Source organism: Ischnura elegans, chromosome 11, assembly GCF_921293095.1.
Source record: "Ischnura elegans chromosome 11, ioIscEleg1.1, whole genome shotgun sequence".
Classification (NCBI taxonomy): domain Eukaryota; kingdom Metazoa; phylum Arthropoda; class Insecta; order Odonata; family Coenagrionidae; genus Ischnura; species Ischnura elegans.
Genome location: NC_060256.1, coordinates 59,478,816 through 59,498,389, shown reverse-complemented (window position 1 = coordinate 59,498,389; position 19,574 = coordinate 59,478,816). Strand labels below are relative to the sequence as shown.

The window sequence follows — 19,574 nt, the reverse complement described above, 5'->3', positions numbered from 1 at the left end:
CTTCGAATAATAGCGGGTCCGGTCCCGATATATAATTTTCCCACATCCATCGTTTGACGAAAATGAGACGAAATACATACAATGTGTCATTTAAGGCTAATAACGACAGGAACATAGTTTGAATCTTCCCCACGAGATGAAACTACCATAGCAGTGGCGGCTTGCCCATAAGGACTCTCAGATGCCGCCCCTCCCAAAGATTTAAAAAAAGTAAAAAAAATACCGTATGCGTCTGAATATAGTCCCCCCTTTTTCTCCAAAAATGCCTGTGGTAAAAGTAAAGGGGGGGACTATATTCAAATGCATTTTTTTTTTTTACTTTTCCCGAAACTGAAGCCTCAAAATTAGGGGGAGGGGGGGGGGCACTATATTTGGAGAAATACGGTATCCATTAAATCATAATTATACATCTAATTAATCAAGGTGTTTTTTTCCTTCGCATATATCGAAAGTGTTGGAAAAATACGAAAAAAATAGTGCGAGAAGTTCGTATTTGTAGCCGTGGGGCGCTGGCCAGCACATCCCAATCCATCACCATGCAGTTATATGGAGAGTGGTAGTGGTGGGGGCTGCTGTTGCTATGACGCGTCTAACCTTATGCCTTATGGAAGTCTTGGGACGCCGTCCGAGCATGCGCAGAGCGATGAGTGAGTTGTCATTGCTGCGTCGGCCGGCGGGCGTACAATCTGGCGTCTACTTGGTGTTGCCACAGGATAGGGACCTATGGAAACAGAATGGTCACTCATGTGGGTGTAGTTATACGATTTTAATTTGAAATTACTGGTAGGCATCGCTGCAGAAAATAAATGATCCCATTATGCTTGCGTTTTCGGGTGTTTGAATCCCGGAACACATAAAATCCAACCAATTAAAGGCCATATTGATGCAGGGAAACCATTTTTGAGTATTTTCCAGAGTTCTGTTATGATTACGAATTTCAAGAACCTTGGGGAAAATAATATTATAATATTAGGCCTTTACAATGTAGTTCTATCTTCTCGATGATTAGAAATGTGGTACCTATTCTTCAGATAAATTTATCAAAGACCTGCAGTATTGGGAAAAATCAGGTAACATTCCCCACTGATTTATAATTTAGGAAATAGGTGAGTGCGTGATAGGGTGAAGGATTGAACATGATTTAACCCTTAAAACGTGGCTTTAAATAGAGGCATTCAATGAATGTCAAAAAGTGCCGCGTGTAATGCACCTTTTGTGTACAGGTTTATCATTTTTCTAGCCGTCCTTGTTCTATAGTTCATGTTTACCTAATTCCTGAGCGGCAGAGCGGTAGCTATCGGATGAAAAATGTCCCATCTGTGGCTCAGAGTCATCTTCTTTTACGATCTAGAATTTATTTTCTATTTTATCATGGCAATGATTTCGAAGACATGGTTATTCCAAGTGCGACTTCGGTAGCAGTTAGAATTCATTTTTGTATGGTAAATTTACTTGAATTGTTTTAAGGGTAGTATTCAATTGCATATAATCATATGTACTTTTATCTCCCGTAAAGAGGAATACTCCATAAAATGCATGTTATAAAATCGTCTGCAAGTAGTCAGAAAAGTCTGGGAATTTTATCTTGGCAAATTGTATGCTTTTTATCATGAATCATTTTTGGACAAAATGGGATATTTTGCTGTAACTTGTTGATTGTGGCCAGTATTAGTGGAGTTGAGAGTGTTTAAGTTTCAGAAGGGGGAAATCATGTGCCGTGATGTGGACTCAAGCCTGGATCTCTTGATTTGTGTTAACCAATTAAACTACTCGATAAGAAAAAAGTGGCCTTAGTACCTAATAAGATAGCTCTTTATTAGCTTTATCTCATAAGTTGCTCTATTCTTGTGAAGGTGCTGGATTTTCCCCTATTTGAATTCTTTTACAAGATTTTTTATCGATGGTCACATTAATTCATTCATTTGCAGCATAAAAATTTAAGGTATTTATTAAGTAGTGTTGAGATGAGTTCCTGGCTTGAAAAGAATGTGTATCCAGTCTATTATCAGGCACAGGTCCCTCCCTAGAGAGGGTAATCCCTGATTTTTATTATACATATTTATAATTGTTGTTACTCATTGAAGTTCATTTTCTTTGTCACTCTGACGTACTGGTGCTTGACTCTGTAGCTTAACTCATGTATTTAGCAAAAAATTCTTGCAAAAGTCTAGAGTGTATTTAATTATTTTCTCAAACTTATGCCTTGCAGTGACAGCAAAGTTGCCCATTCAAAGTCATAGGGTTCAAGTTGAAGCATCTCCCGTGAGGACGACTACTGTCTCTTCAACATCATCAAGTCACTCCACAGCAATCTCATCTTCTTCCTCCAACACCACGGGCTTGGTGAAGCAGTCCATATCACAGCATGTTGCCCAGGTAAGAGATGTCCTAGTGGCAAGTTTTTGTCATGGGAAATCATAGAAGTTTTACCTCTAAGTCTGTAGGTTTGACAGAATTGTTATTGCTTTAATTTCAAGTAGTTGTTCTTTATTTTTACCTGTTTTTAACCCTCGAAACTTTGAAAACCATTTTTCCTAATGATGAAACATCTTTTTAATAATTTGAACTTTATATTGCCAATGTTATAATTTTGTGAAGCATCAATTGTTCCTCACAGAGCATTTGATGCTGTGTGAGTTATTGGTATGGTGGAAAATAATGATGCTCGAAGTTTTCAGTTCCATTCAGTTAAATTGTTTGCTTAGAAAATTACATCAACCCTTTTTTTTCATAGATATTTTGAACTCCACCTGATGACTCAAGACTGTTTTTCAAAATGTTATGGAAAATTGAACTTTTTTTCCTATGAATCAATTGCTTTCAAATTACTATTTTCATTTATGAATGTTGATTGCTTGAGAGATAAATCCAAGTTTTGATTTTTGAAATGCTTTTGTAATTTATATAGAGAGATTTTACTGAATTAGGAAACTAAATCACTTGGTATGTTTAACATTGACACTTCATTTCCAACCAATGTGTCATCACTGTTATGTCATTTTTAAAATAATGGCAGAACAGTGTCGATGCTGATCTAATAATAACATATCATCTGTACCGGATCCACAGATTGGCTTGTGGACTCCCTCTCCCTCTGGGGTATCCAATTTACTCTAGATAAAATGATTTTGTTTGGACCCCCACTACTGCTGCAAGGTAACCCCTTGGCCACCCACCCAAAAAATCCCCCATTCTCTCTGGATTCTCCACTGCATATCAGTGTTGAAACCATGATCGAAAATAAATTGTCAGGGAAACATACTAAGTGATTTTTCTTATCTTATTCGTGGGTATACAAAGTAATCCTGCTGATACTGAAGTATCATCTTTAGAAACATTTAAACATTGAAAAATTAAACAATCGACTTTCATCTTGAACATTGCTACAGACCCACAAAGTATTTTCAATGGCTTTGGAAGGTAAAATTTAGTGGTGAAATGCCATGATTTAACTAATTTTTGGTGTCCATCATTCATTTTTATATTCTGTGAAAATATTGTGTTGTATTTTTATTCATTTAATTTTAAAGCTGTGTCATTTTATCTTTCTAAGATATCTTTGCATTTTTTTTTCTTTAGTTATCAATGAAAATTTAGTGGTACATTAATATATAATACTAAAGACTGCATGTGGTGTTCATAGGTACTTGATTATTTACTGGATTGCATTTGTGATATAGTTGTGATATTGTTGCTTGCTTCATTGGTTTCCAGAGGTGCATAAGGGTCATGTTACATCTGCATAGAGTAAAAAGGCTTAGACATTTATGCATTGATACCCTTCCATTATTTTTTCATAACGATGCTTTTAAGTATGCTTTAATAGGTAATAATTTGCAAAATCTTTGTCTGAGTTTCTTCCCTCTTAATACACTTGGTAGATGTTTTTTGCGATTATTACTGTCTGATTGGTGTGTGTTTGTTCATTTTAGATAATGTATTTGCCATGCTTGGTGTGAAATCTTAGGCTTTTATCAGCTTATAATTATTTTTATGAAAGTAATCAAGGAAAACGGTAAGCCATCGTGTTGCATTATTTTAATTTAAATGATGTCTCTGATTTTTGCATTATACAACCAGAACTGAATACTTTCATAATGATATCTGCAGCTTTTAACACCTGGACTGAAGACCTTATGTCAGTAGCAGAGCATGTTGGTTTGCATTCTGTCACTTTTGCTGGGATGGGTGTAATGTATATGGTGTCTTTCACTGAGACACTAAATTCGGGAAAAATTATAAATTCATGAAAAGAATCGGTAGATGGATGAGAAAGATTTGTTGCAACAAAAAAGTGATCTTCTCCATTTGGCCGATTCTTGTAAATTTAAATTAAAGAACATGGAAGTTGCCACCCACTTTTCAGGGGTTGATGATCTCATTAGAGTTATATTTAATTTACTCATCTGAGAGTACCTTTCATTCCGGGAGGGAATTACTCACAAGTATGTAAACAATATCAAGCCATGCAAGGCCCCATTCAATAGGCCCAGAAGTGACTGAGAAGCGGTAACGACTCAATATGCCTCTCTTTACGTTCCAAATTATATTACAGTGGACAATATAACAATGGTGAACAAGCCAATCAAAAGAAAATGAATTGATTGATGGTCTAAATCATATGACATTTTCTGCTCTCTCTCTCATTTAAAGCAATTCAAAAGGAAAATAATTCATGTCCATTGATTCAATGGAATTCTCCTTAGCATACTACAAAATTTTAATCTCATTAACCGTTTTGCACCCATCTGGCTGAAGCCGATGCAAAGTTTCGTATGCTAATAAAAAGAATGGGAGATGGGCCCGTTGTCCGGCTGTGTTGAGTCCCAAGAATGGGTGATGGATACACCCATGCGATTCTATGTCCCCAGAGAGCTCCGTACAGATAAGTAAAAATGATTTCAAGGTGCCTGTACCTGAGAAACCATTTTCCTGGGCTGGGCTCTGGCACAGAAGAGTTTACTAAATAAATTTGTTTCATCATGTAATTACAAAATACAAATAAGAATATTTTACCAAGAGTAATGTTACTAATGCTTCTTACCCTGAATTAGGATGCTTATTTTTTTACTAGATATACTTTAGAACTGTCATTAATAATGTAATGTATTGATTACCCTTTTTTTACAACTCAATTCCTTTTTACGAATTCCACTGGGGGAAAAAATTAATTTTGAAAAATAGTGAGCAGGCAAAGAACTTCAGGTGCTTTTCTAATCCAAACCCAGGGTAGGCCAGACAAACTGGCTGACATGGCAGTAGTGCACCCTATGTCTGATCAGCACTGGCCTGCTTCCAAAAAATGTTTGTTGTTTTAAGCATAAGAGTAAAATAAGATCATGGTGCCGCTATTTTTAACTTCAGTTTTTCTTTGCGAAGCTGTCAGGTGGCAAACTAACGAATCCATAATTTAGAATATTCCGATGGTGGTTGGTGTAACATGGTGAAACTCCTTCATGATGCACAAAGGTTAAGAAAAGACTTAGCTGTTTCACAAAATAACACACCTCACACTTTGCCAAACACCTCTTGGATTCCGACCACACAAGCGATTTCGAACTGATAATCCTACATAAAGAAAACAACGGCCCAAGGCTTGACGCACTCGAGCAGTTGGAAATTTTAGTGGGCCAAACCTCACCCAACATAACATTAGTTAACGAGCAGTTGTATTCTCACCATTCACCACTTTTCAATGTTTTTTCTGAGAAACCATTACGGATGACACTCACCACTCCATAACACCCCTCCCCGTATTTCGTCATCATACACCAACCCTCGGCTACCCCGTGCAGTGACCCATCAGCGACGTACTTCCCAAACCTACCTTCCCTTCCCTTACCCCCTCCACCAAATAATACACCGCAATTCACGACACCACTTCTCTCACAAAATATCAGAAATACATTGTATGCTTCACAGATTATGATTGATTCCATTGTCGAATTACAACAGGATGAAGGAGCTAAACACAATTAACTAATTGCATCCAATAATGGGTACTCCGAAGTTCCCCCCTTTCCCCACATCCACTCTACCACCCCTCCAACGCCTTCAAGGGTATAAATTCTATGTACTGATACTTGTAATTGCCAGATGATGATATGCTGTATCGAAACCGGTCGCAAATATATTTTATTTTGTGAAACAGCTAAGTCTTTTCTTAACCTTTGTGCGTTAGAATATTCCCATGGTAGATTATGCGACGCGCAATATATTATGACCCCAAGTAGATCATGCAACTTGTAACTGAAATCTAGAATTACGTGTTGATTGTAAGACGTTCTCTTTTCCAACTGGAGGAGGGAGGGAATAAAATTTGTCATAGATTCATGCAAATAAGGTATATATTAGGGTTTCTAGGGGTTTGGACAGTCTGGGAAAAGTCCAGGCATTTGAGCTGGGTTGCCCATGTTGTCAAGAAAAATTTGTGTCATGTCATGGGAATCAAAGCTTTCTGCTGGTAGAAGTCCAATGTGTTTGAAGGGGGGAGATGCAGTGAATTAGACTTTGGAAATATGTTGATTTTATTTTGGATAAAGTATTGAAATAAAAGGTGGTTGAACTTTTCCAAAATTATTTAATATGTGCTATGCATTTCAGCTCAGAGCCATCATCTGGTAAAAGACGAGTTTAAATAACAGTGAAAATGTGCAAATACCTTTTATTTCAATATGTCGAACTTCCACCATATCACGACTGAATCTGTTGAACTTTTTCAGATAAAGAATTAAAATGTATTTTTTAAAGGGCAATGTTTCCTAATGACTTTATTTGCTCAAATTATTTTGCGAAATGATCAAGTTTTGGAGGGTGAAAAACCCAAGAAAATTAAATTTTTTTAAATTGGTTCTAACCAGGGTTTGGGAGTCCTCCTTGGAGGAAAGTCAGGAGGGATTCCTCCCAACTCCTTACCTCCGAAACTCTTGGGAGGAGAACTCTGTTCAGAGGAAATACAAAAACTCTGAGAGTTTTTTTCTCCTCCAACATATGTGAAGAGGAGAATGAAAAGGCTTTCCTCCGAAAAGAGTTTCCTCCCAAATGAGCTAGAGCAATACAAAAAAAGTATTTACGGCACATGAGGCAAAGCTCTGGACAGAGTGGAGACATGCGGTCAGCACTTACGCCGAAGCACTTCGAAGGGTCGCTAATCCGCGACCAGCTCACCCACGCAGGACCGTCTCCTCGACCCTACGAGCAGGCAGACTACCTCCCGAAAAGTGACCTCTCCGACTGCAAGTTGAAAATCAATTACTCAATCCGATCATCAAAGAATGATTGTTTTCATCGCACTCCCGAAAATCATGCAATCAAGTACGTCTTTGAACCGTGTTTCTGCGATGAAAAATAAAGATTTTGTTAACTTTGCTGAAATGGCCATTTTTCCGGTTGTCCGCAGCCACGTTGCTAGAAAAGTTAACCAAATCGTTATTTTTCATCGTAGAAACACGGTTCAAAGACGTACTTGATTGCTTGATTGGCAGGAGTGCGATGAAAACAATTACTTTTGATGATCACATTGAGTAATTGAATTAGAAATCGCAGTCAGAGTGGTCATTTTTCGGGAGGTAGGCCCCCCGCTGGTAGGGTCGAGGAGACGGTCCTGCGTGGATGAGCTCGTCGAGGATAGGGCCGCGGATTATCGACCCTTCGGAGTGTGCACCACACCCATCCTGGAAGTACCTGCTCCATGGGGCCACGAAACGCATTTTAACATTTTCGCAGCATGTGAGGAGAAGATCCCAGTGCAAGTTAAGTCCAGGAAATTTGCCTAACGCTCCTCTCGGCCAAGCAACTCCGAACAGGTCGAGAACGTAAGCAAAACTAACGAAAGCGAAACGAAAGGCACTTCAAGAAAAAAATCCTGGCTGTATAATTCCAAGAAAAAATGTAATTCCACCGAAACATCATTTGAAAAAAAATCCTTGCAGGAGGAGGAAGGGGAATGCATACAGAACATTTACGGTTAAATTTGAATACACGCCAAGAAAATTTTGAAAAGAAAATGAGCTTTTCCGAGAAGAGTGAGGTTATCATCTTCCTCGTACATATTTCCGTAGGAGAATACTTACACCAATATACTCTTGGGTCTTCCAGTTGGAGGATGATAAGTTTTTCCTAGAAAACATTAACGCGCTAATGTGTCCCGAAATAAGCCCGTGAGGGGCACAAAGCAGACCACCTGGATCCTGACCAGAGAAGCAAGATATGAGTGTAATTACCTGGGTGGTGCAGTTCTCTTTCATTCATGGTATGGGCTGCATCGCACAGCAGGGCTCCACAAAAACCATCCCTGGTATAGGTAGCGGAATGCGTACAGAGGCTAAATTTGAATACACGCCAAGAAAATTTTGAAAAGAAAATGAGCTATTCCGAGAATAGTGAGGTTATCACCTTCCACGTACATATTTCAGTAGGAGAATACTTACACCAATATACTCTTGGGTCTTCCAGTTGGAGGATAATAAGTTTTTCCAAGAAAACATCAATGCGCTAATGTGTCCCGAACTAACTCTGTGAGGTGCAACCTGACCAGAGATCCAAGATATGAGAGTAACTACCTGGGTAGAGCAGTTGTCTTTCCTCCAATGGTATGGAATGCTTCTCACAACATGTGTCTACGTAAAACATTCCTTATCATACATTATCATACATTAAATTTACGAATTTTTAGGATATGCATTAATCAGTATTTTAGGTGAAATTCGTTTATAATACCTTTGAAATCAAAGGTTGGTAAGAGGTTATTAAAAATAGTCGCTGTAATTTTGGCTCACGACAAAGAACTGAGAGAATCATATTTTATTACATTACGAGGGCTTTTTTTCATAGAAGTTAAATCGAATATTCTATCGAATTTCACCGCAAATGTACATCTGGAATGGAGCTAACAAATTAACGTATATTTTTAGATGTAAATCATTACAATATCGCTCCTACAAACTTGCTAGTGAGTTATAAAAATAACAATTAAACATCTAACCTTAGCGTCTCCAAAAATTGTTCTAGGTGATGATCAACTCCGTTAATATGAACGCTAGAATTCCGTTTAAAATTTGGAACCAATCAGCAGAACATACAGAATTTAATTCCTCGCATTGATTTTCAATAAATGCAACATGAAAGTTTTTAGTTATTTTAACTTATAAACAAATAAGTGACCATGAGCCCCTTCCTTGAGTGGGACACTGAGAGCCGGAATGGGCCGCGGTAATCCCCACACGGACAATAGGAAAGGGTCGGACCTCTCGCGCCGAGGGACCCTAATGGCGGTTGGGACCCACTTTTCATTTCCTCCCAGAGTCTTCACAGCATAGCTCTAACAAGAGGAGAACATTTGGTTACCTGAAATAATCCTCAAAATAGCTCTTCCTCCATGACAAAATGTCCTCTTCCTCGATCGGGAGGGAGTATTCTGGCTTCAGAAACGCGTGAGAGTTTTTGGTCTTTCTCCCTTCTCCTATTCTCCCCTCTCGGAGGAGGATCTCAGATTTCCTCTCGGAGTTCCTCCTTGAGGAGGTGAATGTATTGAGAGGAAACAAAAACTCCCAAACCCTGGTTCTAACCAATTAAAAAAAATTTAAATTGTCTAAAGACATTGAAGTTGAATCCTGGACAGTCGTCATTCAAAGGGTTGCTACAAGAAGTCTTCTGACTTAGTGCTCACAATTTATACACCCAGGTGAATGAGTTTATATTGCTTTTTGGCTGTCAATTAGATTACATTGAAATAATAATTAGCTCAAAATTTCTAATTTTATATTTAAAGAAGTTAAATATGTACTGTTGAAAGGGTACTGAAGCAAGATGATGATTTAACTGCATATGTTTGGCATATGCATCGTGGCAGTGCAGTAAATAACTATAAAAAAGGTGTTGCCTAGTTGTTGGAGTGAGCTTCAAGATCTGAAATCTGCAGTAGACTAAAAAAAAGAGAAGCATAAGAAGACCATGCAATTAGCATATCGTTTCACTTGAAGAGTAACGAAAGGGTGCCTGCTGAAATGAGACTTTTGTGACCTCTACAAAGTCCTTAATGTTTTTACCTTTCACCTTAATAAACCCATGCTGTTTAATTTATTAATTGTGCATGTTCAATGGGTGAGAATCTTCAAGCTCTACCTGCATATTTATATTCTTAGTTTTATGCATTAAGTTTTCTTAAAATGTCATTGTCTACAGATAATACATCTGTTTTTATTTTTTCCTTCATTGTTCTCGATGACCTCTGATTGAACCTTGGAAATTATATCCCGATCACATCCAATAATTCATCCTTATTTTTGAAATACATGATACACTTATGAATCTATAAATATAACTTTATAGTCATTCCTTATTGACCCAATGTACTTCATATGTAGTTATTAATTTTGATGGAATTGCATGCTGTAATGAATCCTGAGGTTTTCATGCTAATGCGGGGTTCGGATATGCCATTTTTATTTCAAAGTGTTCTCACTCTTAATCCCAGAATGGATATGCATGTGATATTTCGCATTTGTTGAGTTCCAGTGGTATTGCATCCTCTTGAGATGTGTTAGGTGTATTCTTTTTGACTCGCCTGCTTTCTAACTCATCTGCATTTGTCTGTGAATGCTTTCGTGACCCAGTGGATTACTTATTTCATTGAAGAGGAAGGTCTTGAAGTGTGGAATTAGTAGATATTATTTTGAGTGAAGGGAAGGGGTGTGAGAAACCTGTATTGCTCGCCCTCAGCTCCACATACCGGAGAAGGCTGGCTACTTCAAGGCCAGTGGAGCCTCATCGGCTGGTGCCGCAGCGACCACACTGGGTGCCGTGACCATCTCCCAAGTGCTTTCGCAGCGGGTCTGTGCCATGTCAGGCTTGAGCGGTGCAGCCCCACCATCCTCGTCGGCACCCAGTGGCACTTTTCCCCTCCACTACACACCCGTCTCGTCGGTGCTGCCTGGCCGTCCTTCTCCGGGGCCTGCATCGACCTCGACAACCCTCCCTTCCTCTTCATCCTCCTCCACTACTTCTGCACCACCCCCATCCCCCACTGGCCTCTATGGGATCTCGACAACAAGGATAGCTCTGGCCAGTGCCCGGGGGCATCAGCAGCTAGTTGGGCCAAAGGTGGGCCTTATCTCTTTAGAGCACCAAATAAAAAAGTGATGGCTTTGAGGTTTCTTCAATGAGTAGTTCACTGCTACATTCCGCTCTGCTGGCATGTAGTGTTTTCAGGCAAAGTTTAACCTCTAGTCTTGGAAGTGTCTTCAGGTTTTTGGTACCTTGACCTGTAGATGCCTTGAGGATGGGAGAGAGAGCATTGTCTAGAAACATATATGTACTACATATATGGTAGGAATCCAGGAAGTGGAATAGAGTAGTTAAACAGTCGGCCAATTTGTGGCTAGGTAAATCACCTTTGTTCGGGCCAGGGCCAAGTCACTTGACAATCTGGTTCCTGTAAGGTCACCAAAGTGAAGTAATGCTGGTCTCAGACTAAGGTTGGATTGGTGACCAGTCTTACCTGTGGTGCTCATGTCCCATGTCAGTGAGCGGCTTGCAGGTTAACCCTGAGGTCGCAGTTTCAAGGCCCACGTCATTGTTTTTCATTCCCTGGAGTATGAGTGTGAATTTCTCTTTGTCCTTTACTCCTCTATCCCATGCCCAAAATTGCCATAAGTCTTCTTTGTCTTTGATGCCATTTTATTGATTATTACTATGGCTCCAGAAAGTGTTCTCAACGGAAACGATGAGAAAGTTAATCTTCTAACAGTAGGGTTATTCACTAATAACCGAAGAAGGTATTCATTTAAAGCTTTCTGTCAACAGAATGGAAAGATAAGTAGGATAATAAAAATTCTCCTCATAATCCAGGCAATATCTTAGTAGTTTAAAAAACTCAAAAGTTGACGTCTACTTTTCATGTGATGATTTTCATCCTCAGTGTTCCTAATCATTTACTTGTTCAGAGAGGATAGCACATTTAGGGAAAAATCCCTCACAAAGTGTGTAAATAACAATACAGAACAAGAGACCAATGTGTGAGGGCCAAAAGTAGCTGAAAAGCGATGATTTACTTATGATGAGTGTGATGTCATCAGCTTATCCATGAAAGAGTTAAGGCTGTCGATTTTTTTTTTTTTTAAATTTATTGTTCGAGGACCTTGTCCTATGGAACATATCAAATTTTACAGTTAAGTCTCAGCAGTGAACAACATGGAAAAAGTGAAAATACAATTTAACAGTATTAATGACAAATATATTACAGTATTTTAATTACAATCATATTTTTCGAGTAAATAAACATTTTCATTAAATGAATTGATTAACAGTTTTACAATGAACAATATCATCCGGTATTTCATTCCAAGTTCTTATAGCAGAGTTTAAAGTGGACAAATAGTACACCGTAGTTCGGCAATTAGGTATTTTAAAACGCCTTCTAGCTCTTACTATTCTACTGGTTTCACTTTGGTTACATATAATCATATTGTAAAGACAGTCAGGTGTTTTGGATGACAGTATTTTATAAACAAAAACAGGTAGCAGGAATTTAGTTTTCTGTTGGGGATTCAACCACTGCAGCTTTATGTAGAAAGGAGTGACATGCTCCCGGATATTTATATCATATATATATCTAATCGCAGAATTTAACAATGTTTGTAACTTCTGATATAATTCACCAGTTAGGTCGGAAAAAACAAGGGAACAATAGTCCATAAGTGGAACCAGCAAGGTATTCGCCAATTTTTTTCGTACTTCTATTGAGTTTAGGCGTTTGAAATGTTTGATCTGTGCCAATATTTTATGTACCTTGTTAGAAGATTTTTTGCTGTAAATAGTGTCAAAAGTAGGCAACAGATCAGAAAAAAAGGAAAGTACAGGCATGCTCATGTAAAATAATTTGTAAGTGAGCCCCTGATGCTTGCTGTTTTTATTAGATTACCATTGTTACCATTCAATCAAACTTAAGGCTTTTATGATCCTTTTAAGTTTCCAGAATTGATGAAACACTTGGTATTCAGGAAATGTTTTAAGGGGCTGATGATATAATTTCAAAACATTGTGGACATTGGGAGACCAATGTACAGGCATCCCCCGAGTTACGTATGTCTCGACTTACGTAAATCCGTACTTACGTAAGCGATAACCGTATTTCAAATGATTACGTTAATTTTCGAATGCGAGCGCGAAGAAGTAGATATTCGCTCGTACAACCTATGGTAGAAAAAATATCGAATAGTTATAGAGTTTTTTACGTGCTAAAAATAACAAAGTGACCCATTTTTGTCATTCCTCGAAGGAAATTTCATTAATTTCTGTAGAAAAATCGCTTATAAATCCCAAGTCAGCAATCAACGTGAAAATTTGCAGTTCTAGCGATGGATGTGGTGGCGTATGTGGTTGCGCTCATTTCTTTACGATACAACTTGTTATACAGCAATCTCTGAAGCGCCAACGCAAAGGTTCGACTTACGTAAATTTCGACTTACGCATAGTCTGCCGGAACGCATCTCTTACGTAACTCGGGGGATGCCCGTATAATTCCAGATCAACGTAAGTTGTTTTTCTCTGTGTGTGTCTTCCTCTGGTTTTTACTGTTTGACTTTGAAATGCTCTTCATATATAGCAGGGGTGATCATGAAAGGGTATTACTCTAGCCCAGCAAACCCGTGCCCACTCACAACCCAAGTTTGCCAGAAAGGGAAATGCCATAACGTGCGTCGCACGTTGAAGTGGGAAGTTTGCAGAAGTAGTAGACTTCCCCTGATCAAATGAGTGGACTAATTTTTTTGTGGGAGAATTTCCAGCCGCTGTAAGTGGACTGAAGTGATTCACAGGATTGTTTGTTTTTAAGATGAATAATCTGCGTGGAAAATGTTGATCTTGGATTTTCTTTTTTTGTGCGATGCTCCATTAGTTCTCGTATCCATTTGGTCTCCCTTCATTCTTAATCCCACTAAGAATATTCCCATTCTCATTTTCAATTCTATCCTCAAATGGATTGATATGGTTGTTATATATGTAGTTAAACAGCTTCTGTGAAAATAATTTAAATAGTATTTCTGCTCTCAGAGTAATGATGAAGTCCATTCATTTTGGAAATGGTTTCTTTTATGCCTGAAAAAGTATACATATTTTGCTGTGATGGAAACAATCATTTTGTTCTTTTCACCTGTCATATGCAGGAATTTATGTTAAATAAAAAATAGTCATGCTGAAGTTATTCAGCCTGAAGGTTGTTCCGTTTCAAATGAAGATCAAGGAGTCGATTGTAGCTAGCTTTATTATCAGACCCAACCTTAGCTGCTAAACTTAAGGTCTATGGTTCAAATACTTGGTTAATGTATTTACGTGAAGTGGACTCTCTGCACTTTCTTTCTGCCCTCTTCATATTTGTGAAATATTGGGTGTTAGAAAAAAATCATCCAGTTTGGAACACTTGATCAATAGTCAACCCCTGATTAATATTTCCTGACAGTTTAGTGGGAATACATGTGTGTATATATGAGGTCTTCAGGTGTGACTTATGTTTTAGCCACATAGCTATATCCCAATTTTAGTCATTGCATGATGTGTTTTATTGGAGGCAGGAGAATTCAATTGGACTTTATTTCAAATTAATTTTAATTAAATTGTATCTATAATAGGCGAGAGATGGGGAAAGTTATTATGATAATCGAAAGGCACTTTTCTATAGTATTACCAATGTATTATGCATTTTGACATTTTAGTCATTATCAGTTTAATTATAATTATTTCATTTAATATGTATCATTGTCAATTTTTGTTGTCACAGTATACTTGATAATGACTGAACAGTTGAAATGTATCATGCACTTGTGAAACTATGGATAATTGCCATCTGTTCAATTCACATTAATTTTCCACATCTTTGACTGAGCTGTTCAATTTGAGTCAATTGAAAGAAAAGAGTTAGTAGAGTAACTTTAAAATTATTCCACGAAGTGAAGCCAAATTGGTTGAAATTATATGAGTCTGGAATCTTTGTCCTTCAGGTGATAGCTCAGCCTGTCCATGGACCGTCATCCATCCAGATCACACAGGTTCCAGTACAAGTCCCATCTTCAACATCAGCATCTGGCCAACAGTCCCATGGGGCACCATCTAGTACAAGCGCGTCAACACCTCCATCATCAGCCCCATCTTCATCTCAATCACCGCAACATGTGCCTCTTCAGGCAACAGCCACACCCCAGGGTGGCGCCACCATCCATGCAGTCGTTCCTCTCAGTGCCGTGCACCAGCAAGCCCAGCCACAGCATGCACAGCATTCAGTTCAGCAACATCAAGGCACAGCCATTGCCATCACCACTGTGGTGACCAGAGCATGTAAGATGATCTCCCAGTAATTTTGCAGTTTTTGAATGGTCAATCTTCAGTTAGGGATCATGTAATTCCTGTAGTTAATAGGGTAGTTTCCTTCGTCAAAGAAAGCGAAAGGCATTGATCGCGACTCGTTACCCACCATTAGTGTATTCATAATACACAAATTATTTGGTTTTAGAAGTACCGGTTTAGACGAATGGCAATGGTCAATTTTAACCGAATTTGAAAAAGGCCAGATTGGCGCCCATGCGAAGCCACTCCACGTGACGTCACAGGGACCTAGTTTCTATACGAGTAGATAGGAGTTTTACGTTGTCTGAGATTACCATTGCTTGCATGAGGCACAGAGCTCAGGGAAACATGTCTTAATAATCACCTATAAAAACTGGCTAAGGTCGGAAACTTTTCTTCGCTTGATAAGGTATTAATAATCCTTATTTAAGCCAAGCGCTACCAGCTAGCAGGGCACTCGGCTACCTGCTAGCATCCTGCGTTGTATCAGCGCTCAAAGCCTCGCCCCAAGGTCACCTCACTTCCGGCAGCGGGAACCAGAACGATGTCCCGGCATTCATACTTAGCCACCGTGTTTTCGCGCACTTGAAAATTTTCACTTTTCATTTAATTGCGAAAAATAGATATCGTCATTTAAAAATCTAAAAGCATGAGATACGTACTCCAGGAGTAATAATCTTTTGATTTAGGCAATAAAAAAATAATAGGAAACCACCCTGTTGTCAATTTCTTTGATGGTCTCATTGTTACATTGTTTAACATTTTACATAGCAACCGATGGAATGTGCTTATCTCGGTGAAATAATTAGCTGAAAAACTTTGATACGTCTGCACAACTTTTATTTGATTAACTCCAGCCAGTTTCAACACTTGCGTGTCATTTTCAAGGGAAAAACAATAGGGTGCTCTCTTAAAATTAAAAAGGTGATTTTTTTCAACATGTCTAGATAAGTAAGTTAAAGTTATTAACTTATGCAAAATATGACTTCACAATTCTCAGTATTCTTGTTGCTACAGAGCTTCTAAGTTTGCAAAAATTGCTAAATTCTTTCGCGCTACAAAAACGCCCTGTGATGTCAGAATGCGAGTAAACAGATTCGCTCCACGGCAATAACAAAACAGTAATGACGATAACAAACATCAATGACGATACTAAATCATTAATTGAATGGTGTGTCAAATACAGTTGTGAAGAGTTTAAAAGTTTTTACGGTACTTGTTTTGCGCAAAGGCTGTCTCCAACTTCATAAAGATGCATTTTTTGTGGGAGCATTCTGAAGGTAGATTAATTCATGATCGCTTATTTCTTCTGCAGTAATGAAGATTTCTCAGCGCGGAGTTTAGAAGCCGCAAAATTGGAATGCAACATAAATTAAATCAACAATTTCCTTCGCTAGTAATCTAAAGCTTGGTTTATATTTCATTTAACTACTGTCCTTTACTTATTGCTTTTAATGTGTACTTGGTGCAATACTGGAATATGTGAAGTTAACGTTTTGGAGAAATAAAACGGATCATATTTTACGCCGATATACTTGGCATTCCTAAGGTCTGGAAGAGGGACATACGGTGTTTCAGCAGTTTGTTGGGTTAAATAAATTTGAGCATTTGCACTGTTGGTACTAAGGTGACACCAGAACATAAAGTGAGATTAATAATCTTATACTGTGGAAATTGCCGTAGATGAGGAGGATGAAAAAGTAATAAGCTCTATTTATCAAGACTGTGCTGCATCTTCCAGTATGCATACATTCTTAAAACCTGTAAATTATTCAGGATAAATATTTCACATGACAGTAATGAAATTAACATATAATCCTATGAAAAAGTAAATTTCATTGAGATACACAGGTTTTTCTAAAACAGAAAAATAGTCTTCTGGCACCACGTAAACGTATTGTTTACTGGACTCTGACGTCACGCTCAGCCAGATGGGTTGTTTGGAGCACAAGATTTTTATACGATTTTCAAAGTGGAATTTAAGAATAATATGGAGGTTAGAGAAGAACTGCTTTCGCTTTAATTTTTAGCACGAAGGATATTTTTTATCACATAATCATCCATTTTCACTGGAATTCCCCGTTAAAGAAAAAAATCACCGACTCATTCTTAAGTGTGTGGTATTCCATTATAACGTTTTTCGATAGTTTACTTTTGCTTTTTGTAGTGGTGTAATTGGTAGTGGTTACACAATTGTAAAATATTTTTAGTAGTGCTATAAAGTGGTTACATAATTGTTAAATAAATTTGAAGGGGGAGGATTTTTTTCTTCAATGCCCATTTTTCCCTTCTATCTACTGAATTCTCTCAATGAATTAGAATTTTAGCTCTCATTGAATGACACCATTGAAAGAAACTTTTATTATCATATTTAAACTGTGGACATACCCTGACAATCATTGGCATGTACAGTAAACTCTCGATTATACGAAGCAGGATTTTACGAAGTTTTCGATTATACGAAGTGATAGTGCGGTCCCGGCGAAAAGCCTATGGTAAATACATGGTGCTATTCGATTATACGAAGTTTCGATTATACGAAATGTTTCGAATTTACGAACCTCGGATCGGTCCCCAGGAGCAAAAGGCATTCGTTTATACGAACTATGGCGAAATATTTGTCAACAAAACTAGTTACGCCGGCGTAAGTAGCTAAAAAAAATCAGCGCTTCCAACTGTGGTTCATCAAAAGTGTGAAATCGTAAATGATAGTGCAACTTTGGAGAGAAAGGGTTCGCCTAAAACCTCACGGTGGGAATTTAGGGGAAGTAGGACTTAATTAAAATATCGCGACAGATATAATGCCCCTATTTACGTGCCTATTCGTAAACATCGCATCGACAATACTTCGTAGTATAACATGTCAGGAAGGTCGAGCGGGGTATTTCGTACACTCCTAATTAACCCTTTGCACTGCTGTGAACGTACCTGGTACGTTCGCAAGGCAGGCTGCTGTGAACGTACTTCGAAGACTACTTGACTACTTTTCGCCGAAGCACTTCGAAGGATCCCTAATCCGGGACCCTTTCCTCGACGAGCTCACCCTCGCTGGCCCCTCTCTTCGACCCTCCGAGCGTGGGGCCTTTTCTCCCCAAAAGTGACCGCTCTGACTGCATTTTGAAAATCTATCAATCAATGCCATCATCAAAAATAATTGTTTGCATCGCACTCCTGCCTATCAGGCATTCAAGTACGTCTCTGAACCGTGTTTCTGCGATGAGGAATAACGACTTTGTTAACTTTGCTAAAATGGCCAAGTTAATAAAATTGTCATTTTTCATCGCAGAAACACGGTTCAAAGACGTACTTTATTTCCTCCACTACAATCGCAAATTGCTGGAAATCGGCCGGATTCCCTTTGATAACGCATCATGAGGATGTTCTCGAGGTTGGTAATTGATACAACTAGCCTACTAGTAATTCTACTGCTATAATATCACGGCTATGGTTGATTCGTTACGTTATACATTCAGGAAGCAGCAGCGGATAAAATCGCGGAGGAGATTAGAGGCTTAAAAGATGATTTTGAAAAATTCTTGGAAAAAGCAGGAAGAGCACAGCGCGCAACATCAAACGATTATATTGCCCTTGACGATGATCTCCGGGCTTGCGACAATGGGACGCCGGTACATGCGTCGGAAGAAGCAGCGGCCGGGACTAGTCATAATAGCAGTGAAGACGAAGATGAAAGTGAAGTAATTTCACCAAATAAAAAAGAAGTACCCGCTGCCCTCCAAACATTAAGATATATTGATCTGGCTAACGAGTTATGTCCCCAATTTCATTCCCATTTATGCAAGTGAGAAACCATGGTGGAAGCGGCGATGGAGAAGGGCAAAAAGGAAAAAAATAATTGATATTTTAGTAGTATCTTTTCGTGTATATAATAGCCTTCCTGAATAAACAACTTAAATATCTTAAGTATTGGGCTCTATTAACCACCAACTTATTTTTCAGTCTACTCGTAATGAAGACGCACTTCTAACCGTGAACTTTCTTCTCGCGCGTCTCCCCGTTTTCCCATGCCGAGAGATCTTTCTTTCCAAAGTCTTTGTTTACTTCCTCCCGCGACCTTCAGCTGATCTTGCTGACACCCATCTTACGCATCCCAAACCCCTCCTTCCCCAGCATTTCCCATTCACTCCCTCCCCCCTAAGGTGACAGAGGTCGAGTGCGTCGCAAAAAATACGGCCCCCCAAACGTAGACTGAGGCAGAGCTGAAGGCCATTTCCCCACCC

General features: G+C 38.6%; 1 protein-coding gene across 3 annotated transcripts in view; it reads left to right on the top strand.

Moving 5' to 3' along the window:
- LOC124168483 (mucin-17) overlaps positions 1–19,574 on the top strand; it is a 60,814-nt gene that overhangs the window by 12,482 nt on the left and 28,758 nt on the right. For 2 of the 3 annotated variants that reach the window (XM_046546768.1, XM_046546767.1), the window contains exons 6-8: positions 2,210–2,376; positions 10,720–11,100; positions 14,994–15,327. In XM_046546768.1, the coding sequence (XP_046402724.1) occupies positions 2,210–2,376; positions 10,720–11,100; positions 14,994–15,327 (882 nt within the window). The remainder of the gene's footprint in view (positions 1–2,209; positions 2,377–10,719; positions 11,101–14,993; positions 15,328–19,574) is intronic. The other variant, XM_046546769.1, reaches the window with a different exon arrangement.